Source organism: Brachycentrus maculatus, unplaced genomic scaffold (assembly GCF_059751285.1).
Source record: "Brachycentrus maculatus isolate JH-2025_06_01 unplaced genomic scaffold, ASM5975128v1 h1tg000472l, whole genome shotgun sequence".
Classification (NCBI taxonomy): Eukaryota; Metazoa; Arthropoda; class Insecta; order Trichoptera; family Brachycentridae; genus Brachycentrus; species Brachycentrus maculatus.
In genome coordinates, this window is record NW_028281219.1 from 368279 (window position 1) to 384728 (window position 16450).

At 33.5% G+C, this 16450-nt stretch overlaps 2 protein-coding genes across 4 annotated transcripts in view; one reads left to right on the forward strand and one right to left on the reverse strand.

Moving 5' to 3' along the window:
• LOC148302219 (uncharacterized) overlaps positions 1–12825 on the forward strand; it is a 53248-nt gene extending 40423 nt beyond the window's left edge. For all 3 annotated transcript variants that reach the window (XM_088271979.1, XM_088271981.1, XM_088271980.1), the window contains 2 exons: positions 4353–4603; positions 5991–12825. In XM_088271979.1, coding sequence (XP_088128105.1) covers positions 4353–4603; positions 5991–6086 — 347 coding nt within the window. In that variant the 3' untranslated portion in view covers positions 6087–12825. The remainder of the gene's footprint in view (positions 1–4352; positions 4604–5990) is intronic.
• Positions 10903–13923, reverse strand: LOC148302220 (heat shock 70 kDa protein cognate 4). The gene is made up of 3 exons (XM_088271977.1): positions 13836–13923; positions 13011–13215; positions 10903–12824 (listed from the first exon to the last, which is right to left on the reverse strand). Exons 2-3 carry the CDS (start codon positions 13213–13215, stop codon positions 11071–11073), a joined length of 1959 nt encoding a protein of 652 aa, XP_088128103.1. The 5' UTR covers positions 13836–13923; the 3' UTR covers positions 10903–11070.
• Between the last annotated feature and the right edge of the window lie 2527 nt (positions 13924–16450).

The following is a 16450-nucleotide window of genomic DNA, read 5'->3' on the forward strand; positions in this document are numbered from 1 at the left end:
CGACACAATGCATTTCAATTGCTCACTTTATACCTTGTATTGACTGTATACTAGACTGTGGTATAAAGTGTCAGCCTACGGTGGCCGACGCAATGCATTTCAATTGCACACTTTGTACCTTATAGACTGTGGTGCAATGTGTCAGCCTCCGATGGCCGACGAGACGCGATTAAAATGCCTTGTGTCGGCCACTGGAGGCTGACACTTTGTCCCTTATATTGACTTTATATGACAATATAAGGTACAAAGTGTCAGCCTCCGGTGGCCGACGAGACGCGATTAAAATGCCTTGTGTCGGCCACTGGAGGCTGACACTTTGTCCCTTATATTGACTTTATAAGGTACAAAGTGTCAGCCTCCGGTGGCCGACGAGACACGATTGAAATGCCTTGTGTCGGCCACCGGAGTCTGACACTTTGTACTTTATATGACAATATAAGGTACTAAGTGTCAGCCTCCGGTGGCCGACGAGACGCGATTGAAATGCCTTATGTCGGCTACCGGTGGTTGACACTGGCAGTCAAAGGGTTAAATCACGAAATATAAATCACATTTCTCATATAGATTGTGGATATCGATAATCCAGATAGATCCCATCGTTTGAAAGTACCCCCCACAAACAAACTATGTATTTTTTAAGTTGTAGATCTATCTAGTAGATCCATTTCTGGTATACTTTGAAGTACCTACCTATAATTCAAACAAAAATAATCTATTAGTACCGAAATTTATAAAAAAATTATTTGATATATTTATTAATTTTAAATGGTCCCCTTTACATTAGTTTTGTTTTTAAATAATAAATAATTTGCGATAGAAAAATATTTTTTCTCGGTTCTACATTTAGATTAGGAATATCAATCTGAATAAACTGAAAACCAGGCAGAAGGTATTTGTCAAGATTAGACCGAACCTAAAAACAAATTAATATTAATCTGAATAAACTGAAAACCAGGCAGAAGGTATTTGTCATGATTAGACCGAACCTAAAAACAAATTAATATTAATCTGAATAAACTGAAAACCAGGCAGAAGGTATTTGTCAAGATTAGACCGAACCTAAAAACAAATTAATATTAATCTGAATAAACTGAAAACCAGGCAGAAGGTATTTGTCATGATTAGACCGAACCTAAAAACAAATTAATATTAATCTGAATAAACTGAAAACCAGGCAGAAGGTATTTGTTAAGATTAGACCGAAACTAAAAACAACCAATAATTCCTTTTTCTCTTTACTAACTATTTAGGAATTTCTTATTTATCTGAAAGTTTTATAGAAAAAAACAAGGTTCAATTTACAAACTAATTTTGTCATCCAAAGCATAACTCCTCGTTTTCCCACAGTCGTAGAAGAAAAGCAATATCCTTCCCTATAACTTTCCAGATAATTTTGGTTTTCCAAAAGCATTGATCCATATGTACCCGAACCAGTTGTAGAAGAAATGCAATATCCTCCCATATAACTGTTTTGGTTTTCCAAAGATCCACACGTACCCGAACCAGTTGTAGAAGAAAAGCAATATCCTCCTTACTAACTATGTTGGCTATCCAAAGCAATACTCCTCGTTTTCCCACAGTCGTAGAAAACAAGCAAAATTCTCCCATATAACTGTTTTGGTTTTCCAAAGATCCACACGTACCCGAACCAGTTGTAGAAGAAAAGCAATATCCTCCTTACTAACTATGCTGGCAATCCAAAGCAATACTTCTCTTTTTCCCACAGTCGTAGAAAACAAGCAATATTCTCCCATATAACTATTTTGGTTTTCCAAACCAATACTCTATATGTACCCGAACCAGTTGTAGAAGAAAAGCAAGATGGTTGAGCCCATTTTTCTAACATTTTATATTTTCTAATACTAATTTTTTTAGGCAACTAGATTTTTTTTACATTTCCACTCCAAAATAAGATTAATTAATATCATTACATCCAATGCACAAAGTTCCACAAGCTGTAGGAAGATTTGCCATATATGTAGTACCCATGTTTGATATTACGCAACTATACACTTTTTGCTTTTATTTACCATAATATTTAAATTTTCTTTGATTACAAAAATATTAAATTTGAGAGATACATCTGTTCAAAAGAAAATTGGAAATTATATTTTACTCAATTTTAAATGAAAATCATGATCAATATTTCCTCTAAGTGCATGTAATAGCTTAGAATCCTTTTATCCTAATATATATTTATACTTTATATGTACATGCTTTCCTACCTTTCATATTTCAGATTCCTTCTAGCAACTTGAAGGAAGGGTTGAGAATATTGTACAAAATAATTGGCACTTTAAAGTCAAAAAAATTTATGCCAATATTCTTGAATGCTGTTAGCGTGCAGCTTAGAAGAAAAACTGATTATGAGGCAAAATATTTATAAAATTTAATGTGAATTGCTTTGTGTGTAGAATACTTTTTTGCAATATCGATGTGAACAGTAATATTTTACTATCTATTAAATATTAGTGTTGTGAACAGTAAACAACGTAGTGTGTAAGTTGTATGATATGGTTTTAAATGTTTCAGGAGCACAAATATTTAATTTGGATAGAAAACTTCTGGATTTGTTGATAATTTAAACATTTCAAACAACCAGAGTTAATTAAATCATGTTTTCAACAAAATACTATCTGGTACTGCAAAATGAGCATGTGTAATGTGCATGTGTAATGTGCATATATGTATCGTATTCAAATACTTTTAGTAATATTTTTGGTTGTTGAAGACATACCGCATTTTCTTTTTTTATCCTGCTTAAATTCGAGTAAAATAAAATATGATTTCTATTAAATTTATAAGAATCACTCTCCAAAAAAAATGTTTTCTAGGATACGTGAGTACTTACCATAAAATTAGTTCAGCTTATATAAATTTTAAACTGTTTCTTAAGAATAACGATGATGACATCAGTGACTGTTCTATGAATAAACCTAAGTATAAACCCAATAATTTATAATCAGAAAGAATCAAATGAAGAATGATTTTTTGCTTTATTTTCGGTTCATATTAATAATTATTATATTCATATTATTTTGCAAGTTTGCACGCTTACTTCATCATGGTATTATTTAGTCCCTACATATTGTTACCATATATTTAAATATTTTGTTTTGTCAAAGATTAAAAAGACTGAAGAAGCAGGCGCGGGCAATAAATTTTAAAAAAAAACAATTATTTAACGACTTCTTTAAAATATGAAGCTATCATTTTGCTTATAAGATTTAATAATTTTAATCTAATTCGTGCATATTTTTAATCTTGCTTTATGAGTTTTTTAAAGAGGTAATTTGTAAATAAATAGTTGGAATTGAATAAGTATAATTTTTTTTTAAAAAAATGGTGTAAAATAAACTAAAAAAATACTAAGCTTTGATCAGCTTATCCCTTTATTTTCAATTCATCATGTACATCAAATTTTCATCATATTACTAAATCAATTTCCTATTTGAATTTATATTTAAGGTATCAATATGTTAGTACCATATACTTAGTAAATAATTATAAAATTACATACATATAGTAGTGTAGATATGGATGTGTAGGTTTTTCCCAAAACGTATTTTGTATAACTATATTTATTTATATGTATATAAATATATAAATATATATATATATATATATATATATATATATATATATATATATATATATATATATATATATATATATATATATATATATATATATATATATATATATATATATATATATATATATATATATATATATATATATATATATATATATATATATATATATATATATATATATATATATATATATATATATATATATATATATATATATATATATATATATATATATATATATATATATATTTATATTTATATATATATATATATATATATATATATATATATATATATATATATATATATATATATATATATATATATATATATATATATCTAACCTTAAACTCATTGGACATAATATTACTAGTATCAATAAACATTTTAATGTCAAAATAAAACAATAATTTATTATTACTGATAATAAATGTGAGATGTCACCAGTCTCTCGTTTATATTAAAAATTGAACTTTATGATAAATGGTATTTACCTTCAATTAAAAAAGTAATATGTAAGTCATATTAACTAGTTGCGAAGCAACATTTTCTTACTATATATGTAACTGAAATTATTTCACGTAAGCTTGACTCATAAAGCCCGAGTGACGTATTATAAACTCATTATTTTGAACATAAATCAATAAATGTTATAGCTTCTTTTGATAATTTCAATGTTTTTTTTAATTAGCAATGTTCCGCAATGCACGGTAGAAAGAGCAGAATTTTCCTCTAATGTGTCACGCCTTCAATTAGGTTCAAGACGTCCCAGTCTAACGTCACTCCAGAGCAGTTCGTCCTCGGTGAGGAGCTTCAGCATGCGTCGCTTCGAGAGAGAGCGGGAGCAGAAGGAGAGGAGACAGCAGATGCAGATGAGGCTGGCGCAGATGCAGGGGATGGGCGGGGCCGAGGGGGGGCCCTCTGGAGCGAGGACGGCGCCCAGCCCCAGTCCCAGGACGCCCAACTCTACGGATGGACTGCTCCCGGCTGTCAACGAAGCCAGAGAAGTTAGTGTACCTACTACTATTGTACTACCATGACGCCGTTTCCCGCATATCGCTCACTCCTTTCAAGAACGTCATAAATCAAAAATCGACAATTTTCAGTTGTGCGTGTTTTCAGAATGCACAAAAAATGTACTATATCCCAGCGAAAGAGGCATATTTTTAACTTAATAGTTACCCGCTACAGAGCAGAAAGTATTGTTTTAGCATTTTGAAGAAAATGTATTGTTAATTTATTTTTTAAACATACTAAATATTTTTCAAATGGAGAAAACACCTTCAGGTTTTACCTAAAAAGATCTGTTGCACAGTAAAAAGTTCAATAAGCGGCTTGATATTTATTTTTAATACATTGTGTTATATTTTTAAACTTTAAAAACGTTCTCCTAAAGATTTAAGTTTTTTGATTTATGACGTTCTTGAAAGGAGTGAGCGATATCATTTAGTGTCGGATTGTGGCCCCGTGGTTAGTGTCGCGGTCTCTTGAGTCAGAGTTTCTCTGTTCGAACCCACTCTACCACAATTTGATACCTATTTCTAATAATGAACCGCTTAGGCTCACAGAAATATTATAAAATTGAAGTCTTACACTTCTCTTTTTTAATAATAAAAGTTCATTTACACCTTCCGCAATCAACCTACTCCATACATCTATTTCAAATTTAACTCTTATGCCATCATTTTGTAGTTTTTTTCTTATATAACTATTCGAACATCGTTTTGACGGACATTCGTTTGAGAGAACGTATTTCGACTGCGTTCAGCTTACTTTAATCCTTCTTTTGCCAACTCCGTTTCCATACATTAGGGTATGAACCAGGACCCCACTGTGAACTCCCAGATTAACTTTCGCTGAAAGATTTATATTTCCTATAACTGAGCACCATTCACTTTGTTCCCAGCATTATTTTTTATTCAGTTAGTATTATAATTTATATATTTATTGAACAATTTATAGAAAATCACCTCTAGGCAGTTTTACAATGTCATTTCTACAGATGAAGACATTGTGAAACACTTATTTTTAAGTGATGTAATTTAAGTGAAACACAACAAAAAAATCTTATTTTGGACGGTCTTTTTCTCTCGATTTCTATTTATTTTGCATATAAAATCGTTAGGGAAACAGAATTTAAATACATGTTTAAAGTAATTGCGAAATTTAAAGTAACACGCTTCTACTTTTTGGGGTTTTAATAATTTTTCGTAGTTGCGATCCTAAATCTTCAATTCTAAATAAATCAGTTGGAGCAATGAAAGCCTGGAGCTAGATTTTTCTTAGCAGCAATCAATCAATAAATTACACCCAAGTCAATAGACTGTCGTATTTGAATGTAGACAGCTTTTTGCTATTGCGTTGATATTTACAGCCATTTTATTCTGTTCACAGCTCTCGCTATCGCAGTTTCCTCTCATGGACGAGTGCGAATCCCCGAGTCTGGATGGAATAATAGGTCCGTGTTCTTCTTCGGGCACTTCTTACTGACCTCATCCAACCGTAAATCTGGAACTTCATATGTGAATGTGGCTGAAGGAAGTGATATTTGCGAGAACTCGAGATTACAAAATAGCAAATATGCCAAATTAAAAATTATGGAACACATGGTGCGGTTATTCAAATTGTGATAAATGTTAACATTAAAAAAGTGGGAATAAGAATGAAAAATAATGTTTTGATATCTACCCCTTGAGTGGCAAATGGCTTTTTGATTATTATTATTAAAACAGTGTTTGTGTAACACATCTTATGATGATAAATTCAGCTGAATACATATCAGCGATAAAAAAAACATTGACTGAATAAAATAATAATGTCTACCAAGCGTTTTAAAGCTTGAACGCATGTTCTTATTAACATATACAAGGGAACCTCTCATAACGAGTTTGATTCGTTCCAGCATCTTACTCGTTAAGCGAAACATTTAAACAACAAACGACAATGCGTTTTTTATATTAATACAGTTTTTATATTATTACACAGTTACTGTTTCAAAATCACATTCGACAAAACTCTCTGGCCAAGGTTTTTTCCAAGCAGAAGTGAGGGTCGCCTTGGCCGCGAAAGTCCCAGTTCACAAGTGAATGTCGTGAAAAGGGGACTTGCCCTTCCTCTGTTACTCGTTATGCGAAACATAACGAGATTTTTTTGCTCGTAATGCGAATTACTTGTTATGAGAGGTTCCACTGTACTTAAATGTACATATGTGTTGTTTAAATGTATGTATGTTATGGTCAATTTTTGTACAAATCATTGTTTAGAAATCGATGTTACGTTTATATTGTATTTGTTCATAAATATCACTATAAAATATTAAATATATGTAAATGTGTTAAATGAATATATATGCTGTTGTGGGTATTATAAAACTGTTGTGGGGTGTCAAGAGAAAAGTTCTATGATTGAATTATTTTAATATGAACTTGTTACTTCAAAAGTTAACTTTTAAACCTACATGTTATGTGTCTAACTACCGAATACTACATTATAAGGTATGTAATATGTATTTATTATGTACATATCAATAATGTTGACTTTACTTGTCTATAGAAAAATATTATTGTAGAACTAACATCGACAATTAAGTTAATATAGAGACCAAATTAGGAAGCTAACCCCTCCCTCCCACTGCGTATCTTGATCACAATTTTTTTTAATTTTCCCATTCTCAAAATATAATATAATGGAAAGATATATGTATTTTCGACAATTCAAACAATAATTCACATAACAATCCGATACCCTTTAAGATTAATCCGCCACAATCTTTCATATTCCATACAATATGAGCTTTATCAGATTTTATCGAATTATTGCTATTTTACCATGGACCTCTGAATGAATGAGAAGTTGTAGACAGTATGAAGAAGAAAAAGGTTAAGCGTACTTAGCCATTTTATGAAGGAAGACAAATACAAAGTACACAATGCTATGAGTGAGTCCAAATCTTTGTTCGCAAATCTGCGTTTTATCCGCTTAGGAGTTATATTTTTTTTATATTGATATCTCAATATATGCAGATGAAGAAGAATATGGAAGTCTGGGTATTATTACAGGGCTTAAGACCTCATCTAGAATATGAAAATCTGGTTATAAACAGGGCTTAAGAACTTAATATTTAAAAAATACAAAATAATTTGTATTATAATACAAAGAACAGTCTAAGGTAAACACAGTATAGGAAGAAGACGTATATCCTGAGTATAGTTCCACTGTAAAACTAAGTAAACGTTTAGAACGGCTGCAGTTAAAATAAAAATTGCCATGATGATTGCCAACGTTCAGCGAGAAGTGGTACAATAAAAAATTAACCTTTTTTACGTATATTTTATTGTTTAAAAAATCCCCAGAACAAAAAAATCATTTTGAAGATGCCTGTGAATTTAAACAAATCAATCTCATCGCTTTTCTAATATATTAATAGTCATAAACATAAAACTAGTAATTTTAAATGCTTTATAAATAACACTACAGTACAATAGTGTCAGTATATTTGAATAAATCTTCAGTAATAAAGTACAGACATAATACAGTAATCCCCCCCTACAACGTTGGCATAGGTACTCCTTTTTCTCAGGGTATTTTATAAGGGCTTAATGTTTTATATTGTATTTTTACATTTTAACTAACGTAAATGACTGAAATGAGTCATTTAAAAATGAAATACAATTTAAAAACATTAACTTACCTATAAAGTCCCCCCCGATAACGCGGTACCTGTCTCATCGTTATAGGGAGGTTTACTGTATTTTTATGATATTTGTAGGTTCCTTGCTCCCATTATTTTATTTAAATTAATGGCTCCATTAATTTATTGTAATATGCATTTATCATGATCAATAATGTTAATATCTACATAATCTGACTTGAAAACAAAAATCCGATTTAAACTTTATAAAAGAAAAACTATCGAATACATTTTGCCTATTAAATTACAGTAAATTTCCTAGAAACAAACCTTAAATTTAGATATGAATGCTTATGTTGAATTATTCATATTGAAATACATAAGTCCAAACACACAACATTAAAACTTCCGTATCGAATTTAGAATTAATGTGAATTTGCTGTAAACTTGAAACATATTTAATTACAATATAAAATATATAATCAAATTGTGAACCCATTACTCATAATAACCGGGCTTATTTTTTTTTCTTTAAATATATTTATATGACCCAAGATAATACAAGCTATAATTATGATATATGTATATAATTTGGAACTTCACTTTATTGCACATCTTGCTGTAGCTATAATGTATCAGTAGTGTAAAGGCAAAGGGGTATATCTGTCAAATTTTTCATTTTCTAAGTTTGTTCCACAAAATGTCTAAAATAGTGTATTCCATAATCTGGCAAAAGGAAATAGCTGTAGTTGCAATACTTATTTAGTTTCATTAAGCTATGTACATATGCCATCCGAAAAAAATATTTAATTTCACAAGTTTGTTTTTGCTCTCATGTAAAATTTGGTTTGAGACAGATATGGTATACCCCTTTGCCTTAACACTACTGGTATATTTGATAGTTTAAAAAAAATTATCATTGAATAAACTAGATTGTTTCTTATTTTGTTAAAGTACATTTATACTGATAATACTTTTCGGGTTATATTTAATTTCAGTAAATTATTTTAATCTGTTATTCCTTTGCTTACTGCATTGCAACAAAGCTGTGTAGTGGACTGATTAGATGTAATAAACATGATCAATACATATAAAATTGGCCTATAATAAATTATTTGTAAGGTGTCAACAGAAGTATCAACCTTTTTATACAATTTACTACGGTGAATGTGATTTTATTGTATTATAAATAGGTATGTGTTCAATGTCCGTAATAAAGTTAAAACCATAAAAAAATTAATGTTGTTATTGTAAAATACATGGTATAGTTATATTTGTAACCGAGACCTTAAGTTGTAGAATTTAATATTTTTGTTGTTATTTTTTACGCGCATAAAATTGTGAAATTACGAAATGTTTTCATTATAGATTTTTACAAATAAGATAATGTGGACTACACTTCCGTTGGTCCGTATCGCATATATGCAAGAGGCATTGTAATCAGTCCTGCGTTCCAGAACAAGAGAGATTTTTTTTTTTTTTATTGGATTCACACTTCCCTAAATATTATTATGGCTTGGGAGAAGATAGTGTCATTTTACCAGTTTGGAGGATTCAATTAAACTTTACCATGTGCCATTGTATTCTAGAGCCAGATCACACAGAATGTCAATAAATCCTTGCTTGATAGAACTATACTACAACATCAAATGTTCAATCCACTGCATTCTAGATCACACCAAACATTAAAGCTGTTAGTAGAACTGGAACTTTTTTTAAAATCCATTCCAATCCACATTTTCATTGAGCCTAAGGCAGTACTCTCCCTCTTCAAGTTGAAAAAAAATGGACTTCAAGAAAATGGCGGACAAAACTATTGGGGTGTAAATTATGTCTCAATTAAAATAACAAAAAAGCTGGTAATAACTGTTACATGAGTACATAGTTTTCTAGGCGTTATAATGTTCCAGACGCGCAGAGTAAATGTGAGCATAAGAACTTGTATAGTACTACTTGTATACCCATCACTTGTACCATACATATATGTACATATTTATTGCTTATGATTTGCGATGTATCAAAAATCAGAGCTCGAAATGGAAAATTTTACTAACGAGCGAAATTAAACCAGAGTACTCCGGTTCAACCCCCGAACTTGAGAACCAGATAAACCCGATCTATACCTTTGAACGGATCTAGGAACCGGAGCAGCTCCATCTATTCCGATCCCTGATTTATGATTCATTTATCCCAAAGAGCTATTCATATAAAATGTAGTATATCATTATTGTACCATCACTGTATCAACCTTTTTTTATTTAATATAAAATATGAGGTTTTTGAAAAAATTATTTGTTTAATTTTTACCTAATTTTACTGTTGGACAAAAAAGTCAATCCACATCTCGATTTTATGCTTTTATTATTTGCTCGAATATACGAGGTTATTGAAGATATTTTCCACTGTACTTATGTCGTACAAAAGGAATTAAAACTATCAAATAACGGTTTTTACTTAGCAACAGCTGGCAATTTTTTCTACTCAAGAGCAGAAATTATTCAAGGGACACCAGAATTTTAAGCTTTACCCCATGGCACTAGTTTTTATGCAACTAAGGATGAAAACTACTTGCAGAATTTAGCAAGTATCCATTGTTAAATTTTGAGTAATCGAAAAAAAAATTTTTAGGAAAAATAAAAGCACGAGTGTAGCATAAAAAAGAATTAAAAGACAATGTTTAATAATTTAAGATGTTTATTTTGTTGTAAACCATAAAATGCAAGTTCACCGAGGGCAAACGAGACAGTCTTAAGTGATCAGTTCAGACAGAATTGCAAACATAGAGGTGTGGATAATTTAATACTGGCTGCTGGGAATGGAACGAAGTAGTAAGATGCGAATTGTTTAATCCACTTCCTCGATGGTGGGTCCGGCACCTCCCGCGCCGGGAGGGGCGCCGCCGGGAGCTCCCGCTCCGGGCATGCCCCCGGGGAAGCCGGGCATGCCTCCCGGAGCGCCGCCGGCTCCCTGGTACATCTTGGTGATGATGGGGTTGCACACGGCCTCCAGCTCCTTCTGCTTGTGCTCGTACTCCTCCTTGTCGGCCAGCTGATTGGAGTCCAGCCACTTGATGGTCTCGTTGCACTTGTCCATGATGACAGTCTTGTCGGTTTCCGAGATCTTTTCCTTGATCTTCTCGTCCTCCATGGTGGACTTCATGTTGAAGCAGTACGACTCCAGGCCGTTCTTGGCGGTGATGGTGCTCTTCTGCTTCTCGTCCTCGCTGCGGTACTTCTCGGCGTCGTTCACCATGCGCTCGATGTCCTCCTTGGACAGACGGCCCTTGTCGTTCGTAATGGTGATCTTGTTCTCCTTGTTCGTGGTCTTTTCCAGAGCGGACACGTTCAGGATACCGTTAGCGTCAATGTCGAAGGTGACTTCGATCTGGGGTACTCCGCGGGGCGCGGGAGGGATGCCGGTGAGCTCGAATTTACCCAGCAGGTTATTATCTTTGGTCATGGCGCGCTCTCCTTCGAATACTTGGATCAACACTCCGGGCTGGTTGTCGGAGTAGGTGGTGAACGTCTGCGTTTGCTTGGTGGGGATGGTGGTGTTACGCTTGATGAGAGTGGTCATCATGCCTCCGGCGGTCTCGATACCCAGGGACAGGGGAGTGACGTCGAGCAGCAGCAGGTTCTGCACCTCCTCGGACTTGTCTCCGTGGAGGATGGCAGCCTGCACGGCGGCACCGTACGCGACAGCCTCGTCGGGGTTGATGGATTTGTTCAGTTCCTTGCCGTTGAAAAAGTCTTGAAGAAGTTTCTGCACCTTGGGAATGCGGGTGGAGCCTCCGACGAGTACGATGTCGTGCACCTGGGCCTTGTCCATCTTGGCGTCGCGGAGAGACTTCTCGACGGGCTCCATGGTGGAACGGAACAGATCGGCGTTCAACTCCTCGAAGCGAGCTCGGGTAATAGAGGTGTAAAAATCGATGCCTTCGAAAAGAGAGTCGATCTCGATACTGGCCTGGGTGGAGGAAGACAGAGTCCTCTTCGCCCTCTCGCAGGAGGTTCTCAGCCTCCTCAGAGCTCTCTTGTTGGAAGTGAGGTCCTTCTTGTACTTCCTCTTGAACTCCTGCACGAAGTGGTTCACCATCCTGTTGTCGAAGTCCTCTCCTCCCAAGTGAGTGTCTCCGGCCGTGGACTTGACCTCGAAGATTCCATCCTCGATGGTCAGGATGGACACGTCGAAGGTACCGCCACCGAGATCGAAGATGAGGACGTTGCGCTCTCCGACGCCCTTCTTGTCCAGCCCGTACGCGATGGCGGCTGCGGTGGGCTCGTTGATGATACGCAGGACGTTCAAGCCGGAGATGGTGCCGGCATCCTTGGTGGCCTGTCTCTGGGAATCGTTGAAGTAGGCGGGGACGGTGATGACGGCATTCTGGACGGTCTTGCCGAGGTAGGCCTCCGCGGTCTCCTTCATCTTGGTGAGTACCATGGAGCTCACTTCTTCGGGGAAGAAAGTTTTATCTTCCCCTTTGTAGTGAACCTGGATTTTAGGTTTGGTGTTATCGTCGACGACTTCAAACGGCCAATGTTTCATATCTGCTTGTACAGTCTGGTCTTCGAACTTGCGGCCAATGAGTCGTTTGGCATCTGTAAAAATCAACATTTTTCATTAGTTTATTATTTTTTTAAAATTAACAATCTGTTAATCTGCATATGGCCTCAGAGTGTACATTCAAATCAAACAATTAAAATTGTCAGAAACTCTAGTCTAAATGTGTGTCATCATAAAAACAATAGTAAGTAACAAATAACCATGTGGGAGAAGAAACTAACCAAAAATTGTGTTGTTTGGGTTCATGGCGACCTGGTTCTTGGCGGCATCTCCGATGAGACGCTCAGTGTCGGTGAAGGCCACATACGATGGTGTGGTCCTGTTTCCCTGGTCGTTGGCGATAATTTCTACCTTTCCATGCTGGAAGACTCCAACACAGGAATATGTCGTGCCCAAATCAATACCAATAGCTGGTGCCTTCGCCATCTGTAAAACAAATATCAAGATAAGCAAGAAATACAATCAACAATCTTACAAGGAAATTATTAAAAGTTAACCTCGTAAACGAATCAATAAAACGCCTTTTTAGTACACCTTTGATAACAGCGTCAGACGAAATAAATTTAGATTTGAAGAGATAATCGCGAACACGCTAAGGGCGTTAGGTAATATGGGCAAAAAGCATGCGCATCCGTTTTTTATTTATTTCTAAAATAATAATTACTAAACGGTTGAGAACCGAGGAGATTCAATTAAACGAAAAGGCCAATGAAAAAGGAACAAGGGCGTATAGAAATTTCTAGACTTATCAAGAACGGTTACAACACGTGGTGCGAAAATCGAGAAAAAAGCGTGACAAACGCCGGGAACACACAAAATTACAACTAAATCGGGTGGATTATTACAGAAGTCAATTCACAAATAAAGAATAAGCGTTCTCACTGTTATAGGAAAGGACAAAAGAATACGGAGGTACAAGGGTCAGAAACCGCACCGCGATCGAGCGGCGTTTTCGGCTCGGCTTTTGACATTTGAAAATAAAAATGATCGAAGGAGATAACTTGGCGTTTTAATGTGGAATACGATTAAGAAAATGAGAAACTTACCTTTGAGAATTGATGTCTTTACTTCTAAGCAGCAGATTAAACTTGAAGGAATCCTCGACGTCCTCGCGGCGGATGGCTAAAGAGAATTGAACGTCAAAATGGCGGACAGGCGAATTTATATCCGAAGTGACGTCATTACACGCTTCTAGAACCTTCGATGCAACGTCCAATAGAACGACTGGAATTTTCTAGTTGCCGCATGCGTCAGCCACATGATTGGTCGAAATTCATTGCGCCAAAACTGCAACGCCGGAATCATTCAACTTGACTTAACTTATTTTTTTTTTTGTAATTCATATAAAATTCTATATACTATCATAAATACTATATAAACTAATCATATTCATATTTTAGGTTTAAATTATTCGAAATAAATAAAACATGGTTATCAAAAACCATGGCTTATCTCGAATTTTTGGCGCGTAATTAAAATGGTTCAAGTTTCCGGTATCGATCGATGTTTCGAGACAACACGATAATGAAGAAGGTTCTCGTGGAATCTTTTCACTTCTTCAATTTTCACGATATGAGCAGCATATTTTAATACAAAAACATGCATATTTAGAGTACGCAAAAATTTTAAGTGAATTAAAAAATCTAGGATTTAGATTTTTGTTTGGATTTCACATTTCATTATTTCATAGTAAAGAGGGTTAGTAGATTTTTTAAAGTATGCCTTATTTTATTAAACAGTAACGTAGCTCCCAAACAGCAATGAATATTTATTTTTAATTTTATTAAAATTAAGTAAGTATTAATTAATTAAGAGTAAAAATATTAAATGTACTGCCTCTCTCTACTAGGTATAGTAAACACCTTTTCTGAGATAGGCAGCATTTACTTACTATTAAATAAAACAGCATATTTAGCCCTAAAAATCAACTTCATCAGCCTAGATTTTTGTAATTTGTTTCTAGAATATTAGTGAAATTAAATCAATTATTCGGTAAATCCATTAGTAAAATTTGTTAGATATATACAGTGGTTTTTTTTCACGGTTAAATTCATTTCATTTTAAATTTTAAATTTGAGAACTGGTAAAAACTTTGGAAATCACTATAAACCTTTATTCAAGTACATAAATACATACATGTTGTATGTTTTTAAATTATATTTTAAATTGGGTTTTATTTGTATGCACAATATATTTCAAATATAATGTTTGGATTTGAACTTTAGATATAAATATAACATATCTAAAATTTAAAAAAATAACAAAAATCTAAAACAAAGATTTTTTTGTGCGCTTTGTGGCATAGGAAAAACCTTTGTTTTATTTTTCCATCTGCATTATTAAAATAACAAGCCACGGTGTTCGTTTTGCTTAATTTTTCACAATGACTATCTTCTTAAAAATTAATAGTTTCATAGGTTGTGTTACTCACATTCAATAAAATCTTTTAAATTGTAGCATGAATTTATAAGTAGGTACTCATAGAAAAATAATTTCTCGTATCACGATTCAGCCATATAGTCAGATACTCTTATCTACTTAGATAAAGTATAGTGATATAACTACCTGTTCATACATCCAAAGGATTCTTCTTCTTATGTTTATCAGCAACCAATGGTTCATATGGCACTGCACTATATAAATGCATCTTGATCGTTAACACATGAAGGCAAGGTGATCAGCCCTGCGATTCAGGTACCAGTCCAGAATAATATTGAATAAATATTAGAGTGAAAAAATCACTTACCAGTCTGGGGTAATATTGAATAAATATTGGAATGAAAAAAATACTTTTATTTATTTGTGTATTAATTGTTAAATAAAACACAGATTTTTTGAGTCTACCAAGTTGTATTTTATTTTTTTTAAAACAGAAAAAATTTATATTGTGACAATTGTTTCGCCTAGTTATGGCATTTTCAAACGAATATATTTATTTAACCCACTCCTCCCTGGTAATCGAAACCGGGACCTCCAGCACGGTATCTAAACACTCTAACCATTAAACCACGGAGGCAGACGAGGGATACAGAAGGAAAATGGTTTATATTTTGGAGCAGACAAGAGGCACTCTCTTTCAAATAGGCTGTGAGATAAATGTACAAAAAAAAACACATTTCATGCATTTTTTTTTTAATTATAAGTTTTTCTTAATTGGACAGTGTGATCAAAAACATAAATCAAAATAAAATACCCATTCCTGTTCACTTTGGTTGTGATATTATTAAATAAAAAAGGTAAATTAAATCATAAAATACATAAATCAAACACCATTTATATTTTCAAATTTTATTTCTAAGAATAACACAATAAATAACAATATTATAAATAAAAATAACATTTCAAGAAAACAAAAAAAAACATTCACATGACATGTTTGTATGTATTTCCATTAAAATAAAAACGCGACTGACAATGCCCAAAAACACATATATTTTATAAAATGCAAGCTTTTTAGAATGTTCTAGCCAGTTCTAGCGTTGACCTCTTCCAAGCCAAGTGCAAATCAAAAAATGATACTTCAAAACATACATTACTTAAACATTCGCCAATGAATATTGGCAGAAAGTGAACAATTATAGTTACAAATTTGTATACATAGTCTATAAAAAAGATGCATCAGAAATTAAGATGCCCAAAAAAGTAGATTAATTTTAATAAA